Source organism: Salvelinus fontinalis, chromosome 4 (genome assembly GCF_029448725.1).
Source record: "Salvelinus fontinalis isolate EN_2023a chromosome 4, ASM2944872v1, whole genome shotgun sequence".
Classification (NCBI taxonomy): domain Eukaryota; kingdom Metazoa; phylum Chordata; class Actinopteri; order Salmoniformes; family Salmonidae; genus Salvelinus; species Salvelinus fontinalis.
Genome location: NC_074668.1, coordinates 67,786,530 through 67,806,394, shown reverse-complemented (window position 1 = coordinate 67,806,394; position 19,865 = coordinate 67,786,530). Strand labels below are relative to the sequence as shown.

Below are 19,865 nucleotides of genomic sequence, written 5' to 3'. Positions count from 1 at the left end.
CTAGGGGAACGGCCGTCTCTCAGGCCCCTTTCATAGGGCTCCCCGCCGGGGGCCTCAGGGATAAAGGGCTCCTCTTCCTTGTCACGGAGCACTAAGGTACTGACCCTCTGACCCTGCCCTCAAAGGCTCTTCAAAATCTCCTTAGGAGGCACGCAGAGTTCGGAGGGGAGCATATCCATGTCCTCCAAGAATCAATCTAGACACGGACAATGGAGACACAGCGTGGTAGGGTTAAACCCAGCAAAATACACCCTGTGACATCACCAATACTAACCTCACATGACCAATGATTGGTACACTGCATATGAATGGAAGGCTCAATGATCACAATGAGGATCGGCAGAGAGAGAGAACTTGACTGTGCCAGGCTATCCACCATCTAACTAAATGAGCTAATTGCAGAAAAGTTCAGAGTAAAAAGAGAATAAAACTTTTCTGTGCTTGGAGATAAAACATTATCTTCTTGTGTTCTTAGAGATGGGGTAGGCTGTTAGCTAACTCTCCTTGCAGCTACACATTCTTTTGGGGGCAGGAGAAGAGACAGGCTAATATAAGAGCAACTCCTTGTCAAGCCTTTGAGAGTAATTCAACTGACACTGATGAGAATCAATGTTCCTTTGAATGCATTACTTGGCAGAATCGGGGGCTTTTGTCCCTTAAACTTAGCCGGCGAAAAATGATGCCCTTCGAACAATGGGGGGAGAGGTGAAAATATAGAGAGTGAGTGAGGGAGAGAGAGAGAGGGGAGAGAGAGAGAGAGAGAGAGAGAGAGAGAGAGAGAGAGAGAGAGAGAGAGAGAGAGAGAGAGAGAGAGAGAGAGAGAGAGAGAAAGTATTCTCTCCCATTCCCTTTCACAGAGCCAAATGGATTCCGAGCACTTTATGCATTAATCAATCAATATCTCTCACTGTACATCAACGGTGCGACCAAGTTATGAATGACCTTTGCAACAAAAAAAGGACACTTTAATGCACACAAGATAGCTCGTAGCTTAGTAACTTCAGCCCGGTTTTTATCACGCATGATTACACCTTCACAAGGCACAGGGCCATTAATAGTGCACTAAATATGACGAGGTTAGTCGTTATTCAATTTGCACATGGACAGGGTTGGGGCTGGTGCCCCTCACCAAGCTCACATGTCTGCCTGCCCCCAGCTCTATGCACTATGCTTTTGTATAAAGAAATATTATATTAACACAGATTTGTATCATTATTAATATTTTTGCTATTAGATTTGTTTAGTGCATTAGAATTAGATAATGCCACAAAATGAAAAAGGTAGACAGTCACCAATCACAGTGGATTTGTATTGGGGCTCACATAAGCGTTAAGTGCACTTCTTTGTAGTGAGGCTCAAGTGCTAATTTAAAGACGGTTCCTATCTTTAGATGAAAGAAGACTAACCACCATCACACTTGAGAGAAATCACAGTAAGTGCAGGGGTGCACTCCAAACCTGCCTGTTGACAATCAGATACAATGTCACCCAACAGTATGGGTCGATTAGATACAACAACTACAAATGTTTCTGGCCTCTACACTACAACAGAGCAACATTCCAATGAACTATGAACACTAATATATTGTATTGGCAGGTAAGCTGAAGTAACAACTTCTAAGTCGTAATGTATCACAAGCAGCCTCTCAATCAAATGAGTCACTGTCCAGTATTCTCATGATGTTAGGAATTTAAAGTATTTTCTTCTTTTTGATGAAGACACAAATCTTTCATCGTGAATTTGGTCACCCCTCATGGCAAGTACTGACTCTTAACTTACTGAGCAATCAATTCCAATAATGTCTCATTAAATGACAGAATTCTTGAAATCAGATAACTTGCACCAGGAAATGTACAGATACTTTTCCGGAGGCGGGAAACGGAGGGCAGACAAAGAAGGGAAAGAATTTGCCTTTTCTCAATTTCTTTCTTTTTAATGGGCTGGAATAAGAAAACGGGGCAGGCAGGCAGGGTAAGGGCTGTGGTGGGGGTGTGGGGGGTATATGGGATTGGGAAAAGGGTAGTAGTGGTGGAGGGGTCTCTCTGTGCCCCGTCCTCAGCGCTGTTGGAGCGTGGAGGTGAAGCGTGGAGACAGAGTGGAACGGACAGGAGCTGACTGCACAGAGAGCCACAGAAAGGAAGAGCTCAGGCCAGGAGCACACATTAATACTATTGTGGGCCACTCACAATGGGGCCTGGAAAGTGACTGCGGAAGGCCCTTAAACAAAGGAGACATCATTCTCTCTCCCCCACCCAATTAGATTTTCTCGCCACGTTTTACATGACAAAAACACGGTCCATTTTTCCCAATTCCCCTTGCCATATTGGGCCCCGTTGACACAGGACCAGAGGAAACCAAACAAACGGCAGATTAGTGCTCGGTCTGGCTGATTGACAGTGGCCTGCACCGTCCATTCAGACACCGCCACTGTAGCGCCATACTGCTTCTCGCCCCCAAATATGTGCCCCGTCTCAACCTTCCCACGTGCCCGCGATATTCAACATATACATGAGAGAGACACTCATTTCCAAAACACACCCCATAATCATAACTTTTTTCTCACCAGGTCCTCTGAAATGATATTTCACACAGCCCAACAGGAACTAAATAGATTATCTAGCTCCCAAACTGTTGCAGATGTTTTCATATTATCTCCAAACAAAAGGGCTGCTCTTGCTTGGGGGTAGCCCCTTCCATCTCTCTACAGCAGAGTTTCTCTAGTCTAGTTATTTTAACTGTGTGTGCTGGCTGTTTAATAGCCATTGACGTGCCTGTTATTTCCAACACAGCTCCCTATCCGTGGTTCATTAAGGGAACAGGGAAGAGCGACAAGGACCTGGAAGTTAATACTACTCCCTGAGTGCCAGGCCACCCTTCTCAGACACTATTAGTCCCTGTTTTAAAATTCAGATGACCACAGACCATAGACGCTTCAGTGTAATCCCTCTCCATTTCTATTAAGAGTCACACAGGGGAGCAGCACCAGCTCCATCCCCTACAGAGGGCTGTGGGGCCTGGGGAGAGGAGAGGCCTTTAGCCTGTCTGGTGCACTGGGCTATGCTTCCTGCTGCACACTGACCTCTCTGCTCTCTCTCTCTCTCTCTCTCTGCATCTACATCGTCATCAACGTGTTACAGCACTGTCTAACCTGCTCCTGAATAGACAGAGGTTGCTCTCACCTGCATTGACACCGGCTGTGGGCACACTGGCTAAAGGCCCAGACTCTCTCTGGATGCTGCGGGTTTATCCTGTACCTTATGACTCTGAGTAAGGCTGTTGTTGTGCATTCTGAATCTCAGACCAAGGACTTATATAAAGGCAAATGTTGTCTTTTTTGGGTCCAAGTTAATAAATTATTTCTAAACTGGCCATCCAAGTCGACATGTATCACGGCAGGGAGAGCATTAAAACTTCAAAAACAAGTGCATGAGACCATCAGGCTGAGTGAGCGAGGCAAAAATCTTTTTATAGCAGCACTTGGTCTAACATAGCGGCACAACTCTAAAGTGGGCCTGAATTGCGTGTCCTTTCCTCTTGACTGTGCAGCATGGCTGAATTGACTCGATACGCCGGGCTCTCCTGTATGCTTACTGAGCAGGTAGCGTGAAAATTGACCTTTGCTTGGTTTCTTAACAGTGGATTATTCATCTTAATGGTTCAGATTGGTCAGGGTGGTTTTTCTGCTGTCTTCCAACATATTTTCCTCTCTCTCTCCCATCTTTATGTCTTCCAAATTCATTTTTAAATGAAAGAATATGCTTTACAGAACTCTGAGGGCTCAACAAATAACCATGCCAAAAATCCCAGAACAATACAAAAGGAAAAAGCCCGTATAAACTGCTGCAGGGATTGGAAATCAACAGGCAATGATTGCATATGCAGTAACCGTTTTATAGGCAATGTGTGAAACAAAGACAATAGGAAATTCAGAAAACAGATCTGCCCATGATTTTATCTGAGTAGTTTATTTCTAATCATGAGTATAAATGAGGCACTATTTCACGAGGAAATGCAGAGCTTTAATCTGAAACCAATGAGTGACACAACAGAGAGAAACACACTTGTCTTCTTGGCCGTATTCATTCTGGGTAGTGTTTGAGAGGCAGGCCTTTGTCTCAGTGGCTGTGCCCTGCATACTGTAATGTAAGCAGACACCAGGTCGAGAGGATGGCCAAGACACATAATACAACACGTTTAAGAAGCAGATATAATCCCTCAGATGGGAGCTATGTCTTTGATGCAGTGCTTCTGCTCTAATGACTGGTGAATCTCCTCTCCACCGACCCGCCCTGTCTGAGGGGCCCGCGCCCAAACACTGCGCTAAAATAATACGCAATAGTCATTTTTCTGGGAGTTTTTGCACTTTAAATACCATCCATCAGTGGGCCAGGGCGGACTCCTCTGGCCCATCTAAACAGGCTTGTGGGGGACTCTGTCTAGTAGCAGCAAATAAAATAGCAGTGACAAGGCAGCGGGCCCAACCAGACAAAGAGACAGTGTGAGGGCTATGCCTTCCACCGGATCAGGAGGGACGCCATAAATCTAGCCCAGTCAAACAGCAGGAATGTCCCAGTTTGTCAAAAACAAATACCATCTTGTCTTGGATCGTCACTGTGCAGAAAAAGGGCCTCACATCTGGTTAAATAGAGTCAGCCAGACTTCCACCCAGCCCAGGCCATGGGCATAACTGACTTCCAAATCCAGACTTCAGCCCTTCTTTAACAAACAGGCTTTCACACGGAAACGGCTGTCCAATCAGCAGCCACAGAGCACCACCACACTACCCCTCAACACTCTGCATCTAAACATTCATCCTCTATTAGGGCCAATGTTAACACTTTGTTTGAAGCGGGGAGGGAGATTCCCCTGCAGTATGCCGCCACTGGGCCAGGAGCTGAAGGTGTGCTGTGATCAATAGCCTGCCCAGTGTGGGTGGTGTATAGGTGAGGCCAGAGTGGTCCTTTGAGGCCGGGGGGACAGTGTGAGAATCCCTGTCTCTGTACTGTTGATACCCAGCCTATCCCTGTGGGGGGAAAGGTGATGATGGTTGCCGGGGGTAACAGGAGACATCCCAAGCCGAGCCAAACACCTGCTCCCCCCTACGGACCGCTGATAGAGTGTACTGATGTCACCACCATAACAAACCTGGACTCTCTCTCTCTCTCATATTTCCCCATGTATTTTTCTCCTCACTCATCCATACCCTCCCTCCCTAGAGAATAATCAGACGCAGGCTGAATCAATGGCAGGAGTGCAGGCCCACAGGTAAAGGTTAGCAGGGTTCACTATTGAATTATTCCTGCTCCTCTCTCATCACTGCCATCTGCCTGGCTGCTTTTAATTGATGAGGTGGAGGGACAGACAGCACAAGGCTCTGACGCCAACGCACACACACAACACTGTATGTGTGTGTATGAAAGTGCGTGTCTGTGTGAGAGAGAGAGAGAGAGAGAGAGAGAGAGAGAGAGAGAGAGAGGGGGGGGTATGGTGAGTAAGAAACACACACACATTCAGACACCACAGTGGTTCTCTCCGCCAGTCATTCACATCTATCACGGGGCAGATAATGAATCATCTCTTGCTTTCAGCCAGTGTTTGTTTCATCTGCCTTTATTGTAATGGAGCCTTCAGTGTGAGGGCAGGTTGGCTGCTGGAGAGGGCATTCTTTACTCCCTGGTTTTGTTCTGCTGTCAGGCTGGGAGAGTCAGGGCTGCTGAGCTGAGACTGAACTCATCCAGAGCAAAGATCATGGCCTTTGATCTGCCAGTGCTCTCTGGGGGGACAAACAGGCCTTATTAAAAAAGACTAAATAAAGCTTTCCCTGCCTCCATTCTAAACTTCCCAAACTTCTCCACTTCTCCACTCTCTCATGTTGCCTATGGTCAAATTGAGCTGCCTTGATTCTGACGGTGAGTGAACTGCTTGGTCTCGCAACACCAAAACATAGCAACAAATAAAGCGATCTAACGGCGTTTAAGAATTTATTGGCTCTTGTTCCCAGAATACCTGACATAAACAAACAGTGCAATCAATAGCAAATGTATCCGAACAAGGGCCTACTGGGCGTGAGATCAAAATGTGTGTCTTGGGGGAAGTCCAAGTAAGCTACAAAGAAAACTTATCTGCTTATGTCAAATGAAAAGTTACAAGTGCTAGTGATCGGCAGGAGAGGTAGCCACATTACAGACGTATCGTATAGCGATCAAATGTTAGGCTGTGATGGATTTATGGATGTGCCTATGTGTGCTGTCCAGGATTGCCCTAAAACAGAGCTTTGATTGGATGGGATTTATATGGAACACTTGGCGTTATTGGTGTAGTGTGATTTCAGAGCCAGTGAAATGAGTCACACTGGGGAAGTGACTGTGATACACTTACATTACAGCATTTCCTCTAAATAAACCAAGATGGCTGCCAAGCCGCTGTCTGCACTAGTGGAACAACAGCCAGCCATGTTGCACATCTGCAAAGACGCTGCAGTAGAATCCTATAACACTCACCTTGACTAAACTCATAATAACCTAGTCACTAAAAACTCATATAGTACACAAGGTATTTTCAAAGAAATTATAAAATGAACTCACTTCTCTCTCAGAGGCTTTTCCTCTCCTCCTCTTATGCTTCCTGTCTGACACTGTTGCTGCTGGTTTAATCAAACCCATCAGAACCATTCTCTGTACGTCAGCGCATCTATTCTCAGTTCCCCTTTCTGCAACCACAGAGCCAGCAGTCCTCCATGCCCTCAAGCCAGACTGACAGGCCCACAGGAGTGTCTGTGGTCACTCTCTCGCTGAGTGACAGGTGGGCAAGCAGGGCTACTGCATACCCCCCACCCCCCCACCCCACAGACCCTCCGGAGTGTGCAACCCAGCACCCTAAATCGCTGCTCCCCACCTCTGCTCAGATATGCAGCAGCAAAGCCTCAGGGCCTGGAAATGGAACTCATTAACACGGTTAGTAAGTACAAATAAGAAGACTGTCTCCTGATGGACTGTCTATCTTTTGGATCAGCTTTCAAGGAGAGCGTCTGGTAATGACGGGAGCGAGGGAAACCAATATTATAATGCTCTGCCTGTCTCCTCTCTGCTGACGCGACGCACCTTGGCGGCGGCTGAAATAAAGGCCTGAAAACGGGCTCGATGACAGGGAGCGAGGGCCTCTCTCACCCACACACCCGCTAACTCTGTGTGTGTGGACACCTATGTGTGCACTTATTTATGAGTATGTGCAACATAAAATCCAGCTCAGGTTTACACCCATGTGCCATCCCTGATGCTGAAAAGCACACACAGAGCACAGCACACATAGTGAACAAACTGAATAGGGCCTAGTGTATCTATGTAGAAGGCTCATTATGTAAAAAGGTTTTTATGTTAAAAGTTCAAGCTGAAAAGTAGACTGAGTATATTTTGTCCAAACTTTGTTTAGGAATAAAATATCTTTGTAGTTTCTGAGTTCACCCTTCATTTGGCCTCCTCTCACTATCCCTCTCTGTTTCTCTCTTCCCCCTAAAGCCTGGGGCTCTACTGCATAGGCCATCTATTGGGTTGACTGACAGACACACAGTGGGCCAGTCTGTTCACCTGCCAGGCAGAGAGAGGCTGAGGCAGTGCAGCCAGTGGTCAGTGCCATCCAGCCCAGTGCTTAGTGCTCTGGGGTACAGTCATGAAATGCAGGAAGAATGAATATGGACACAGGACGTTTTGATTCATAGTCTATCCCAAAATAGGATTGTGGCTTTCTGGTCAATTTGCTATTGCAGGATGAGCCAGCAGTGGAATTTATAGAGAGGCATCTATAAACCAGGGGGAAAGAAAATACTTACTTGTGTGAGTTTGGACAGCAGGGCCATATGAGTGCGACTGCGTAATGTGCACAACTGGAAAGTCTATAAAGTCATTATTTCAGCTTTTTTAATAATAAAAGGCCAGTTTTTTTGTTTAAAAAAAAATGAAAGGTAATGTATTTATGAAATTCCTGCCACGTTCTGCGGACAGCAAACAATTTCCTCTGCTCTCAGTGCCCCTGGGTCCTGGATTAGAGGCCAGCCGTCTGACAGGAGCCAGACTGGGCACTGGGCCCCGGGCCCTACAGGGGCCCCTCCTCACCCTAATAACCCTCCTCACCCAGACCTCATCTCCACTCTGCATCACTGCAATAACAGCCTTTATTAAAACAGCATACAGCAAAGTCAATTTCAGATTGGACATAATATGGCGTGGAAGAAGTGGCTGGTGGTTAGGGGCTACAATATCCTGTTTCTGGGAAGGTTTAGGTAGCATTTTAACAAGCATGAAAAAAGGAGGACATTCCAGGGATGGCTGCTGTCCGTCTCCTGTGCTCCTCCCGTCTGTGGGAGGGAGCTGTGCTGCATGCCGCCCCCGCAACGCCATCAGAGTGTGGCCAGGCTCACCCCTGCTTTCCCCTGGCTTCTGCTCTCACAGCCCCGCCACAGGACCCGCTCTTTCAGGAACACTGTGGGAGCTGGAGAAGGTAAAGCTCCAAGCCCAGATAATGTGCAGCTCTCAGGGGCTATAGACAGGCAGGGGGCGAGAGGAAGGGAGAGGACCTGGCTTCTATACTGCATGAGCGTGAGATATTCCAGCCCAGTTTAGGTGAGGATGGTTTGAAAGCCCACCATTTCCCCCTCACTGTTGACATATCCTGTCGGCTGTCCCAGAGCCTCCGTAAGGGCTGCCAGAGAGCTGGGGGCCCCAGAAGATGAGTGAGGATCCTGCATTTGCCTTATTAGAATATATTTTGGGGCATGAAGCTCTTTGCCAGCTTTTTTGGGATCATAGAATTATGTATGAGACGGAAAGGGAAAGAGGCGCGTGGGGATAAGAGGGATGCCTCTGTTGTCAGGACAGGGCTTGCTATTAAGTGTGTGACCCTGGAAGCGCACCCCTTTTAGTGAAACAAGCAGCGGGTTTCAAATTGGATTCCGTCAGTATGCAGTAATTCCACGCATCCTTTGGCCTCATTTCCATTTGCCCATGCAAACAGCCTGCATGCTCCTCTGCCCACTCGCTAAGCCACACCCACTGGGATGTGCCGGCCAGGCTCTTGTTACTGCGCTTCCTGGTTAGAGACCTGAGTAGCAAGCTCTGCTGGTGGGGTGTTTACCATGGCTACTGCAGTGTCACTATCCAGCCCACCCGTCACCCCTCTATACCCCCCCCCCCTCTGACTGCTGCTAAACCGCTGACTGGCCAGGCAGGCCCCTGTGTCCTGAGAGACTGGAGACAATGAGTGGAGGCTGCTCTGACGGGCCCGGCCCCAGCCTCCCTCCCAGCCACCTCACAGACAGGGATTTCCTCCTGCGATGAGAGCCAAGCCGTCACAGACCAGTGATCAAGGGCCTGCCATCTGTGACTGAGGCAGATTTACAGCAGGGGCTAATCCACACCGTCAGCCCTGTTTGTTCTCCTTCTCAGCCTCCTCCGCACACACACACACGCACACGCACACACACACACACACACACACACACACACACACACACACACACACACACACACACACACACACACACACACACACACACACACACACAAGTGCAGGCACACACCTCAGACTCACACTGCTTCCCTCCATATCTGTGGCCTGCTCCCCTCCACCACACCACTAGGACCCTAGTCACTGGCAGAAGGGCACCCACCATGCAGTAACCATTTAACTTTGCCCTTTTTAAAAGGCATGATCTAATTCTGTTCAGTGCTCAAAAAATAACTTTTGTCCATTAACTGTTATGAAATGAGAAACCCCAATGTGTCAGTGAGTTATATGCCCTGGTGAACATCACTCATAAGAAATAGTGTCATCCAATGCCCGAGTGTCACACTAGCTATCAGTCACCATACACACAAACCCACACACACACATACCTGGAACAAGAGTTTCTCCTCTCGTCTCTTCTCCCCTCCCTCTCTCTGCCAGTGTATCCAGTGAGGTGTCGGTGTCTGGGCTGTGTGTAGTGTGTTAGTACAGGGCAGCAGTGGGCTGTATTCTGTGGCCTCTCCACCCAGGGACAAGGCAGCTGTGTGGCTTGGGTGTGGGTGTGGCTGGGGTCCCTCTGAGGCCTCCTTTGTTCCCCCCCGGCCAGCCAGAGAAAGGGTTAAAGAAGACAAATGGAGGCAGAGCCACAGAGGAACGTGCTTAAGCAGCAAACTTTCAGAGCGGGGGCAGGAATTAAAACAATGGCTGCCTTTTATCCCAGCGTTGGTCTAATTGGATGGGAAATTCATCTCTGCCGCCTTAGCAGCACTCTCCCTTGACGCTCTACAGAGGGGAGACATGGCACCAAAAACCTCTGGCCTTCAGATTCCGCCCACCCAGCCGCACGCACCCCACAGCTTCCTCACACAGACCTTTCACCCAGCAAGGCTTTCTGTGTGAGTGCATGTGTGATTACACACCTTGCAAACACTATCCTAGTATCTGTGCTGCCTGCATCTGTTTGCAGAGACAAGCCTACTTGTGTTGTCATCTGTCCTTTTTCCTTTATGACGTCACTCTGGTCTTTGATACAGTGGTCAGGGCTCCTGGGGCTGTTGCAGGGAGGCTGCTGATTGGGGGAAGCCTAGTTCCTAGCTAGCTCCTGTGGAGACTAGTAGCCCAGCACCTAACACCAACAGAGCAGCGCTCCAAGCCCAGCAGCAGTCAGGGGAATTACTGCCTAGCTGACCCAGAAATCCAGGGCCAGCTTTGTTTTAACAAGCAGGGGAACCTTCCACCACTTTAGCAACTGTGCCTCGACCACAAGAAAGGGTCCTGCGCCTCCGAAGAGCTAGCGGGGAGGAAATTAAATATTACACCAGTAGGGAATGGTTCAGCTCTAAAGGGGGTGGGGGGAGGGGGGGGGGGGGACTGGGTCATTCGCTGGTGCTGGGACAAGGCATTAGGAGGTGAAGCGGTAGTTTGGCAGAAGGGGGGTGGAGTCTAGGAATTCACAACAGTTCATTCTCGCTGATGAAAAGGTATGTTCATTATCAGCGTAATTCGATCAAGATGCTCGAAGGGGGGGGTAGAAGAGCGAGAAAAGGCTGACATTCTTTATTACACACTTCATTTCATTTAACGGACCTTTAAAAACTATATATAAAGGAAAAAAGAAAGGGCGAAGGAGAGAGGGAAAACTTTGCCCTGGCTCTTAAAGGGGATGTGGCAGCCGTTCCAGACGCTCTTGATCTGCGCCCAGTCTTTTCCTGGCAGAGAGTGTCCGCTGGCCTGTAAGGTGGGAGCGAGCAGAGACTGACTCTATAGCACAATCAATCAGGCCTTCAGCGCTGAGCCTCGCAGAGCTCTGTTTGGTAAACATCAAGTCACAGGCTATTAAAGGATCCTCTGGCTTTCTAAAGTCCCAGAATGCCAGACTGTTCAGGAGCATGATAACAACGGCCCTTAGCATGGTGCATGGCCGCTAACAGAGTCACTAACACAGGATAGGGACTGGGAGAGACATTAGGAGATCTCCATGCTTATGGTTAAATTACCGGATCATAATGATCTCTGGATGTCTTGATAAAACAACGCCCTGTACACATGAGCAATTGCACCCTTTGACCTTGTGATACATTTACAATGGACTCCCCTTGCCTTTCATCAGTGTGTTAGAATCAGCCAAACCTAGTGATCTAATTCCTAACAACCCTCCCGTTCTATTTCCTAACCTCTTAGGTCAAAAGTAGCTGAATTACTTTCGGGAAAAGATGAGGTGATTAAATTAATCAACTGAAGGACCTGATAGCAAGGCAATCAAGTCATCTTCAAAGTACACACCTTGAACTAAACCCCACTAGCGGCCTAAACAATTATCACACAGTAGAACGTTTTTTATCCACCATCTTGTAGTGTTTGACGTGTGTTTACTGTGGGATAATGTGGTCTGGAAGACTGTAGTTTGATGTATCTCCGAAGGGGGGCTGGAGAGAGCACCCCCAGCGTATGTGTACAGAGTGTGTGTGTGTGTGTGTGTGTGTGTGTGTGTGTGTGTGTGTGTGTGTGTGTGTGTGTGTGTGTGTGTGTGTGTGTGTGTGTGTGTGTGTGTGTGTGTGTGTGTGTGTGTGTGTGTGTGTGTGTGTGTGTATTGCTCTGCCCACACCACCCCCGTGCAGGAGCCCATTACCTAACCTACAGCTAGCCTCACTCAGTTTCTTACAAACGGGGTTATCCATTAACGCACATCAAAGGTTAGGAAAGAAGATATAGAAATAAACAGAACCTCAAGCAAAAAAAGAGAAAATGAGACTTGTTTGTGAACCACACCACAGCCCCCCTCCCTCTAACACAAAACCCCCACCCCCCACCCTTTTAACCTAAGTGGGCTTCCTCTTGCTTTTACATGTTCACTTGTCCACTGTACTGTAGTCATTAACATATTTGGAGTGCAGTGAGCAGAAAGCTTAATTGTCCTTAATTGCTCGTCTAAATGTGTTCTCTAATGATTTGCCTCAGATCTGTGACTGCCTTTTGCGCAATTTCCCGGCCGCTGGCTTCATTATCCCTGCCTCCTTGGAACAAAGCGTTTTCAGAGGCCCGGTCTTTTTTTTACATAACAATACACAGAGTGAGTGTGAGGGAGGGCAGTGACGGCACTCTGCGGGGACACACACAATGGAGGCCCTTTGTCAGGGTGCAGAAGTTAAAATGATTAGAAAAACAAATCTGTGCTAAGACACAGTGTTAATTGACCGCAGCTCACTCTTTTTTAATTCGGCCCCCAACAAACGACCAATCCTGGCTTTTGTTTGTGCCTTTTACTGCTGCTGCTGTGGGTGTATCTGTTGTTGCTGCTTTGCTCCTCCTACCTCCGGCCTGATGGCATCTCTGAATGTGTCTTTATTGGCTGAACAGCAAGGCCCTGTAGCCTCCATTAACTGCAGGCACGGCCAGGCCTGATCTCAGAATTATTATTATTATTTCTCAGAAAGCATCCAGCTGAATTGTGCAAATATAGGAAAAAAGTCTGCATTCAGAAATAATTAGTTACAGTTCATTTAGTTTTGATTAGGAGAAAAGATGTGAATATACATTCTGAATACATGCACTATTCTGAACTGAGCCTGTTCAGTGTGTGTGTGTTCAGGCTGTGTGTGTGTGAGAGTGTATGTTCAGGCTGTGTGAGTGTGTGAGTGTATGTTCAGGCTGTGTGAGTGTGTGAGTGTGTGAGTGTATGTTCAGGCTGTGTGAGTGTGTGAGTGTATGTTCAGGCTGTGTGAGTGTGTGAGTGTGTGAGTGTGTGAGTGTATGTTCAGGCTGTGTGAGTGTGTGAGTGTATGTTCAGGCTGTGTGAGTGTGTGAGTGTGTGTTCAGGCTGTGTGAGTGTATGTTCCGGCTGTGTGAGTGTGTGAGTGTATGTTCAGGCTGTGTGAGTGTATGTTCAGGCTGTGTGAGTGTGTGAGTGAATGTTCAGGCTGTGTGAGTGTATGTTCCGGCTGTGTGAGTGTGTGTTCAGGCTGTGTGAGTGTGTGAGTGAATGTTCAGGCTGTGTGAGTGTATGTTCAGGCTGTGTGAGCCTAAAATATATAAATAAACGTAGAGTGTAGGGTTTGTACCTGACAGAATGGAGGCACAGTAGCTACTTCCTGCCTTCTACCTGTGTGGGAGGAGTTACAGAGGGCAGGTGGCTTTCCTGGTAGATATGCTCTTTGTGCGAGCAAAAGTAAAACAATCTAGAGCACACTGTATTTTGAATCTGAGGTGCCAAAGAAAATAAATTGTGCACCATTTTATCATCGTTTTACCTGCTTATATCAATATCATAGCACAGACTCAGTGGCATTGGGAGCTGTTTGTCTTGTTTGAATATGATACGGCACAGACACTTACTCACATTTCAACCACTGTTACTTTTTAGAATCAGTTTATCAGTTTATATGTTTTTGATTACATTTCCCTTGCAGGGAAAGATAACAACAGCAACAGCAGCACAGTCACTGTCTAAAGGTGTCTGGTTCCATGAAAGTAGTCAAATTATCTTTGATAATTAACATAAGCACTACTGCTCATATCTATACCGCAGAGGGCATACAATAAAGCCCTCTTTAGTCCCTGTGTGAAGTACTATGAAGCAGCTACAGGTACAGCCAGTAGCTGGTGAGTGTGTCTGTATCCCCTTGTAAAATATAGTGGAGAGTAAGTCCTCTGTATCTTACCTGTATCAGCAGACGGACACTTGCGGATGGTGAAGATGGCGCTGAGCTCCTCGTCATCCTCAGGCAGGCCCTTCTGCAGGCGCTGGAGCTTCCTCAGGCTCTCGCTGCGCTGGTGCTTCATGGAGCGCACATGCTGGACCAGGTTGAGCTTGGCCTTGGTGGAGTAGTTACACAGCACACAGTGGTAGTAGCAGGCATCTCCCTCCACCGCGTTCTCCTGATGCTGCAGGTGCTGTGGGAGGAGAGCGAGAGAGAGAGAGAGAGAGAGAGAGAGAGAGAGAGAGAGAGAGAGAGAGAGAGAGAGAGAAAGAGAGAGAGAGAGAGAGAGAGAGAGAGAGAGAGAGAGAGAGAGAGAGAGAGAAAAAGAGAGAGAGAAAGAGAGAGAAAGGGCTTTTAACTGACGGCAGACAGCTAACCAGGCACCACTGACTCACTCACTCACACAGTTCGTAAATGAACAAATCAATTACCAATCACGGCCCTGTTGTTTAACACCCAGTCCTCTTCCACACTGTTCTGTTTGGACTGAGCCCTGTATCTCTCTCTGTTTCTGGCTGTATCTGTCTGTGGACTAACAGGACAGGAAAAGAGAGGGGTGGGAGCCGGGCTGGTCTCAGGGGCCCAGGCGCGGGCGAGAGGCACACATCACGCACCCCTCAGAGGACCACAGGACCACAGCCCTGGCAGACGGAAGGGAGCATTGATCCCTTTCACTCAAGAGAAGCTTCCCGTCTCTGAGAAGGAAACTCCAAACATCTGCCTGTTTCATGCATGGGATGCTAAATATTGATCAGGGCCAGTGAAATCCTCCCTATCACAGCAAGCGTCAGGGAGAGAGAGGGAACGCGGAGAGAGAGAGAGGGGGGGACCACATTCTGAAACGAGCTAGAACATTCCTCAACAGGGTAGTGACCTTCAGGGGACAGAGACTCCACAGTATTGACCTATCAACCCCATCATTTCCTCTAAGTGCCCCACACTGACACTCCAACTCCACTGTACCCCACACCCGACACAAACCCTATAATGACACAGAACACCACACCCCACAGTGACACCATCTCTCCCAACACCACACCCCACTACACCACGGACTCACACACTAATTACCCCCTACAAGGCCCAATCAATGGCACAATGCCAACACAATATGGCCCTGACTAGGGGATCGGTAGAGGTATTGACAATTATCCTATAAAACAGGGTCCTGATCATTTCATGTTTACAATGGAAAGGCCAGACTCAGTATGGCCACTGTTCTCACTGCTTCTCATGCCTGTCTTGTTCTGTTCATACGGCCCACTCTGGAGTCTAGCTGTGGATTTCTGGGGCTGCAATCAATGTCAATCATCACAAGATGTTTCTTTCTATTCTAATCTTCATGGCCTAGTCTCTTGTGAGATTCAGTGGCTGAGTGGGTGAAAGGACTGAAAACAACAACCACTTCACTGCCAGATGGGGACTAGATCAGATAATGAATCCAAATAAACATCATTAATGCTCCATTAAAAACTGCCAGGAAAATAAATACATGTAAAAATTGTAACAATGGCTGGGTTTTCCATGCATGGCTTTGACAGCTTTTGAGAATTGCATGTATAGACAATAAAAATAAGGCAATTGGAGCTTAGAGGAGGAGATACTATTGGATGCATTTGATAGGTAATTATTCATCCTAACCAAGACAATTGCTACTGCAATTTGTCATATCATGTAAAAACTGAAAATGCTATGATAAAAAAATTACTTTAATTCACAATGCAAGCACAAGCAGATTGTAAGAAAGTTTTCCATATCGGTTTATTTGAAACAGGTTTTCATTTTGAATGTGTGGCTTCATGCTGAGAGAGGAAAAAATGGCTGTTATCCTGTATACATCCGGTATCTGCCTCCCACCACGACTCTCTTAATCTCCCGTACAGGCCACCCCCACACTCAGACAAAGGTTGGGAAAAACAAATTGATTAATTAAGAGGAGCCTGAACCGGCTTGCCCTGCAGTGAGGCAACATGTTTAGATGGCTGGGAAATGCAAAAGCAATGGAAACATTACATTTTTAACCACATTACATCTGAATCAGGTGTTGACAGCCTGGGCTGAGAAAAAATCATAACAATATTATGTTCCCAGAAATGCTCCCGTCCTTTTCTTCTAATGTTTAATTTTCTGGTAATATTGTAATATCGCTATGGGCTTTTCTGGGCAATTGTATTCCATTCTCCCTGGTTTTATATTTCTCATTTCTACACCTAAACGTACATTAGGACACTGCTTCCAGGAAAAGGAAGGGAGTTTTTCTTTTTTGCAAGCCCCACAGCTCTGTGTAATAGAGATATTAGGTGATTCTAAAAGGGTCTGTCTCTCTCTCTGTGCTCTCCCTCCTCGCCTCGTTTGAAGCCCTCCATGATGTCATTGAATAGGTGCTGCTGGATATTCTGCTCGTGTGAGCTGTATCCCTCCTTTCTCCTCCTCTTCCCCCTCCTTCTCTTCCGTCCACACATTTTTGCATCAGAGCTGGTACAGAGAAATCTGACAGACAGATTTACTCGTAGATAACACCAAATCCATTGTGTGATTGCTGAGCTGAGAAATGGCACACGGTTTTTAGGCATAGCAGATGTCGAACAAAAAAAAGGGAGCGAGAGGGACTGCATTAAGATTCAAGGCTGCAAAAATCTACAAGGAGACAGTGAGTTCACACAAAAAAAACAGACGACACCTGACCTAAACTTCAAAGTTAGTTTCAGGAGGTAGGAAAAAAATCCTGGGAGTTTTACAGCTTCCCATAAAAAGGACAGGATTTATGCAGGAGTGAACCTGAGACTGCCTGGCCTAGAACAGGCCGTATATCACCTCCAAACTGACTGGGTTGTAGGCAGGGCCCGACTCAGTCCAAACCAGACCTCACCCCCCTCTGTATCACCACCTCTTACAGACCACAGACACCTGTAAGTGTGTTAACAACCACACTTACTCAGCACCGGGCCGTACCAAACAGTGTGGAGGTGGTGGAGGACTGTTATTAGAGATATGGAGCTTGGTCAGTACAGGGCCAACACAGCAGTGCACCCCCCTCCCCGGACCGTTCCATCTGACCAGTTGTAGGCTGGGAGCTCTATATGAGAAACGGTATTAAACACTACCCATGGGGACAGGGGCTCTCTGATACACCCCCATGCATGCGCACGCTCACAAACACACAGGATTCCATCAACATTATAGATGTGAGAGAGTCTAGTGATGCTATCTAGGAGCACACACAAACGTACACACAAACGTTGGATGTGAAACACAGTAATGCATTCGACAGGGCCTGTGTCTGTTTCCTATGATCCTGCAATGAAGCCCCTAGCTGATAAATCACCTCCAACTGGAGTGCAGGAATTCAGCGGTTTAATTAAAAAGTCATGTTGGGAGAGAGAGCTGGGAGGAGCTGGCCTGGCCGCTCCAAAGGAGAGGAGAGGAGGCTGCCTGGGCTGCCCTGCACCGGGGCCCCAGAGCACCAAGCACCCCACTGAGGCCCTGAGAGGAGCTGAGCTACAGAGTTGGGTGGAGGCTGGAGGGCGGCTGTCGGCCCCTCCTCAACAGGCCGCATGGCTTCATTTTCTCTTCAGTTCCATTTAATTGGCTGGGAATTTACGACAGCCGTACAGGAGACAGGAGTTTTAGCCGAGCATGGATAAGAGAATGGGAGCATGGAGTGCTGGAGAAGGATGGGGCGAGGGAGGCAGAATGTGTGTGCTGTTCTGTAGCCAGGCCTCTGTACTCTACCTCCTCTGTGGGGGTTGAAGCAGGGCTCTGTGCTCGTACAGGTAGAGAGGGACAGGGGCGGTGTGGGCGCCACCACATCATCTCTCTGGCAACTTAACACTGCACCCTGGCCTCTCAGTGGGCAATATAGGGGCAGATCAGTTACAACACTCACCCAGAGTGCTGCATACACCTGCATTTCCATCCACTTCAATGGGATGTAAAAATACACCTTTAACCAAAACAGTAGCTGGGAGAGGAGAAGAGAGGAGAGCCAACGTGACATGGACGTGGGTATTACTGGAAGGGTGGAAGGCAGCTAGAGTGCCAACACAAGCCGGTAATTCCACAGAATGGCCCCCAATGGAGCAGTATAATACATGCACACACATAAACACACACGTGCAAACTAAGGCGCGTGCACACACACACACACACACACACACACACACACACACACACACACACACACACACACACACACACACACACACACACACACACACACACACACACACACAGAGACAGGCACGCACACACTCTCCATTATGATCATACCCCAATTTCCACCATTACATTTGGCAGTGCTGTTAATACAAAATTAATGCATTAAAACAGATGACTATCCACGGGCTAAATGGCTATCAATTCAGCGAGAGCTGCCAAATTCGCTGTGTGAACGAGCCAGTGAGTGTCTGGCTGTGTATTGCTTTGTAATTATCCCAGTGATTCTCAGCACTTAAAGGTAAAGCTGGACGCTTTCCGGATGGCTCTGAGTGTGTTTGTGTGTGTGTGAGCGCTGGGGACAGGAGGTGAACATGGGACAGAGACAGGGAGAGGGCACAGAACCTACAGGCCACAGTGTGCTGCCATTTAAACCTGATCCATACTCTTTACCATATCAATTTCGGATTCCATATCCGGTGATATCATAGCGCCAGTAGTCATGGTTTCTCCATTGACCGAGGGGCAAAATGATGAGCTGGTTCCAGGCACAAGGCATGTTGATGAATAATGTCAAGTAGCACCTATGTTATTCACACACCCTGATGTCATGGCAGCAATTACATCCAATGAGGTCATTGTATTTCACTGTGAAAAGACACAAAGAAGATGGGCTGAAAAACCCACTCTGGGCTGGGTGTAGAATAAAACACCACTCCTGTCTTATATCTCAGTGTGTGAGTGACTGTGCCGTGTGCTGGCACAGGTAGCTCTAGGGTGGTGTGTGTGTGTGTGTGTGTGTGTGTGTGTGTGTGTGTGTGTGTGTGTGTGTGTGTGTGTGTGTGTGTGTGTGTGTGTGTGTGTGTGTGTGTGTGTGTGACTTGGTGGGTTATATGGGGTACAGGAGGCTGGGGTCTTGTAAAGAGGGGCTCTGGGATTCCCCTGGAAGGAAGGTAGACTGTTTAGCAGAGAGAAGATAGGGAGAGCGGCTGGAGTCTGAGTGCTTGCAGCTTTGCCTGTGATTCCCACTACGCCGGCAGCAGCAGGAACAGCAGCCACGACCACAGAAGCCGCTGCGGGTGCCAAGTTCAGCGGCTGGTTCGAATTAGCCACTGCGAGCGGCGACATGCCCAGACGTTGTGCTGTGGCTGGGGGGACTGCATGTATCCGCCCCAAACTGCATACCTACTGCTTCCTGTCCACCTCCCCTTCCCCTCTCTCCTCTCTCTCCCTAATCCCTCTCTGCCCAACCCTGGGCTCTCCCCCTTTGTCTAAAAGCACACCAGACAATTAGTGACTCTCCCTACAGTCAGTGGGGCGATGATCAACTGCTACAAATTAATAAACAATAGGCTGCATATTTGTTTAAGAGAGAGAGGAGGCCTCTTTGTCATCGCGGAGGGCAGCGAGGTAAAGATGGATGACAGTAGCTCTCTACAGGCTGGGCAATACGTAAACACAGGCCGCTGGGAGCACAGTGCCTTAATACAATACTGCTGCTGGCTGGGCCTCGGC

At 48.0% G+C, this 19,865-nt stretch overlaps 1 protein-coding gene across 8 annotated transcripts in view; it reads right to left on the bottom strand.

Annotated features, from left to right (window-relative positions):
• zfhx3b (zinc finger homeobox 3b) overlaps positions 1-19,865 on the bottom strand; it is a 413,258-nt gene that overhangs the window by 55,036 nt on the left and 338,357 nt on the right. For all 8 annotated transcript variants that reach the window (XM_055921126.1, XM_055921127.1, XM_055921128.1 and 5 more), the window contains one exon: positions 14,157-14,388. In XM_055921126.1, coding sequence (XP_055777101.1) covers positions 14,157-14,388 — 232 coding nt within the window. The remainder of the gene's footprint in view (positions 1-14,156; positions 14,389-19,865) is intronic.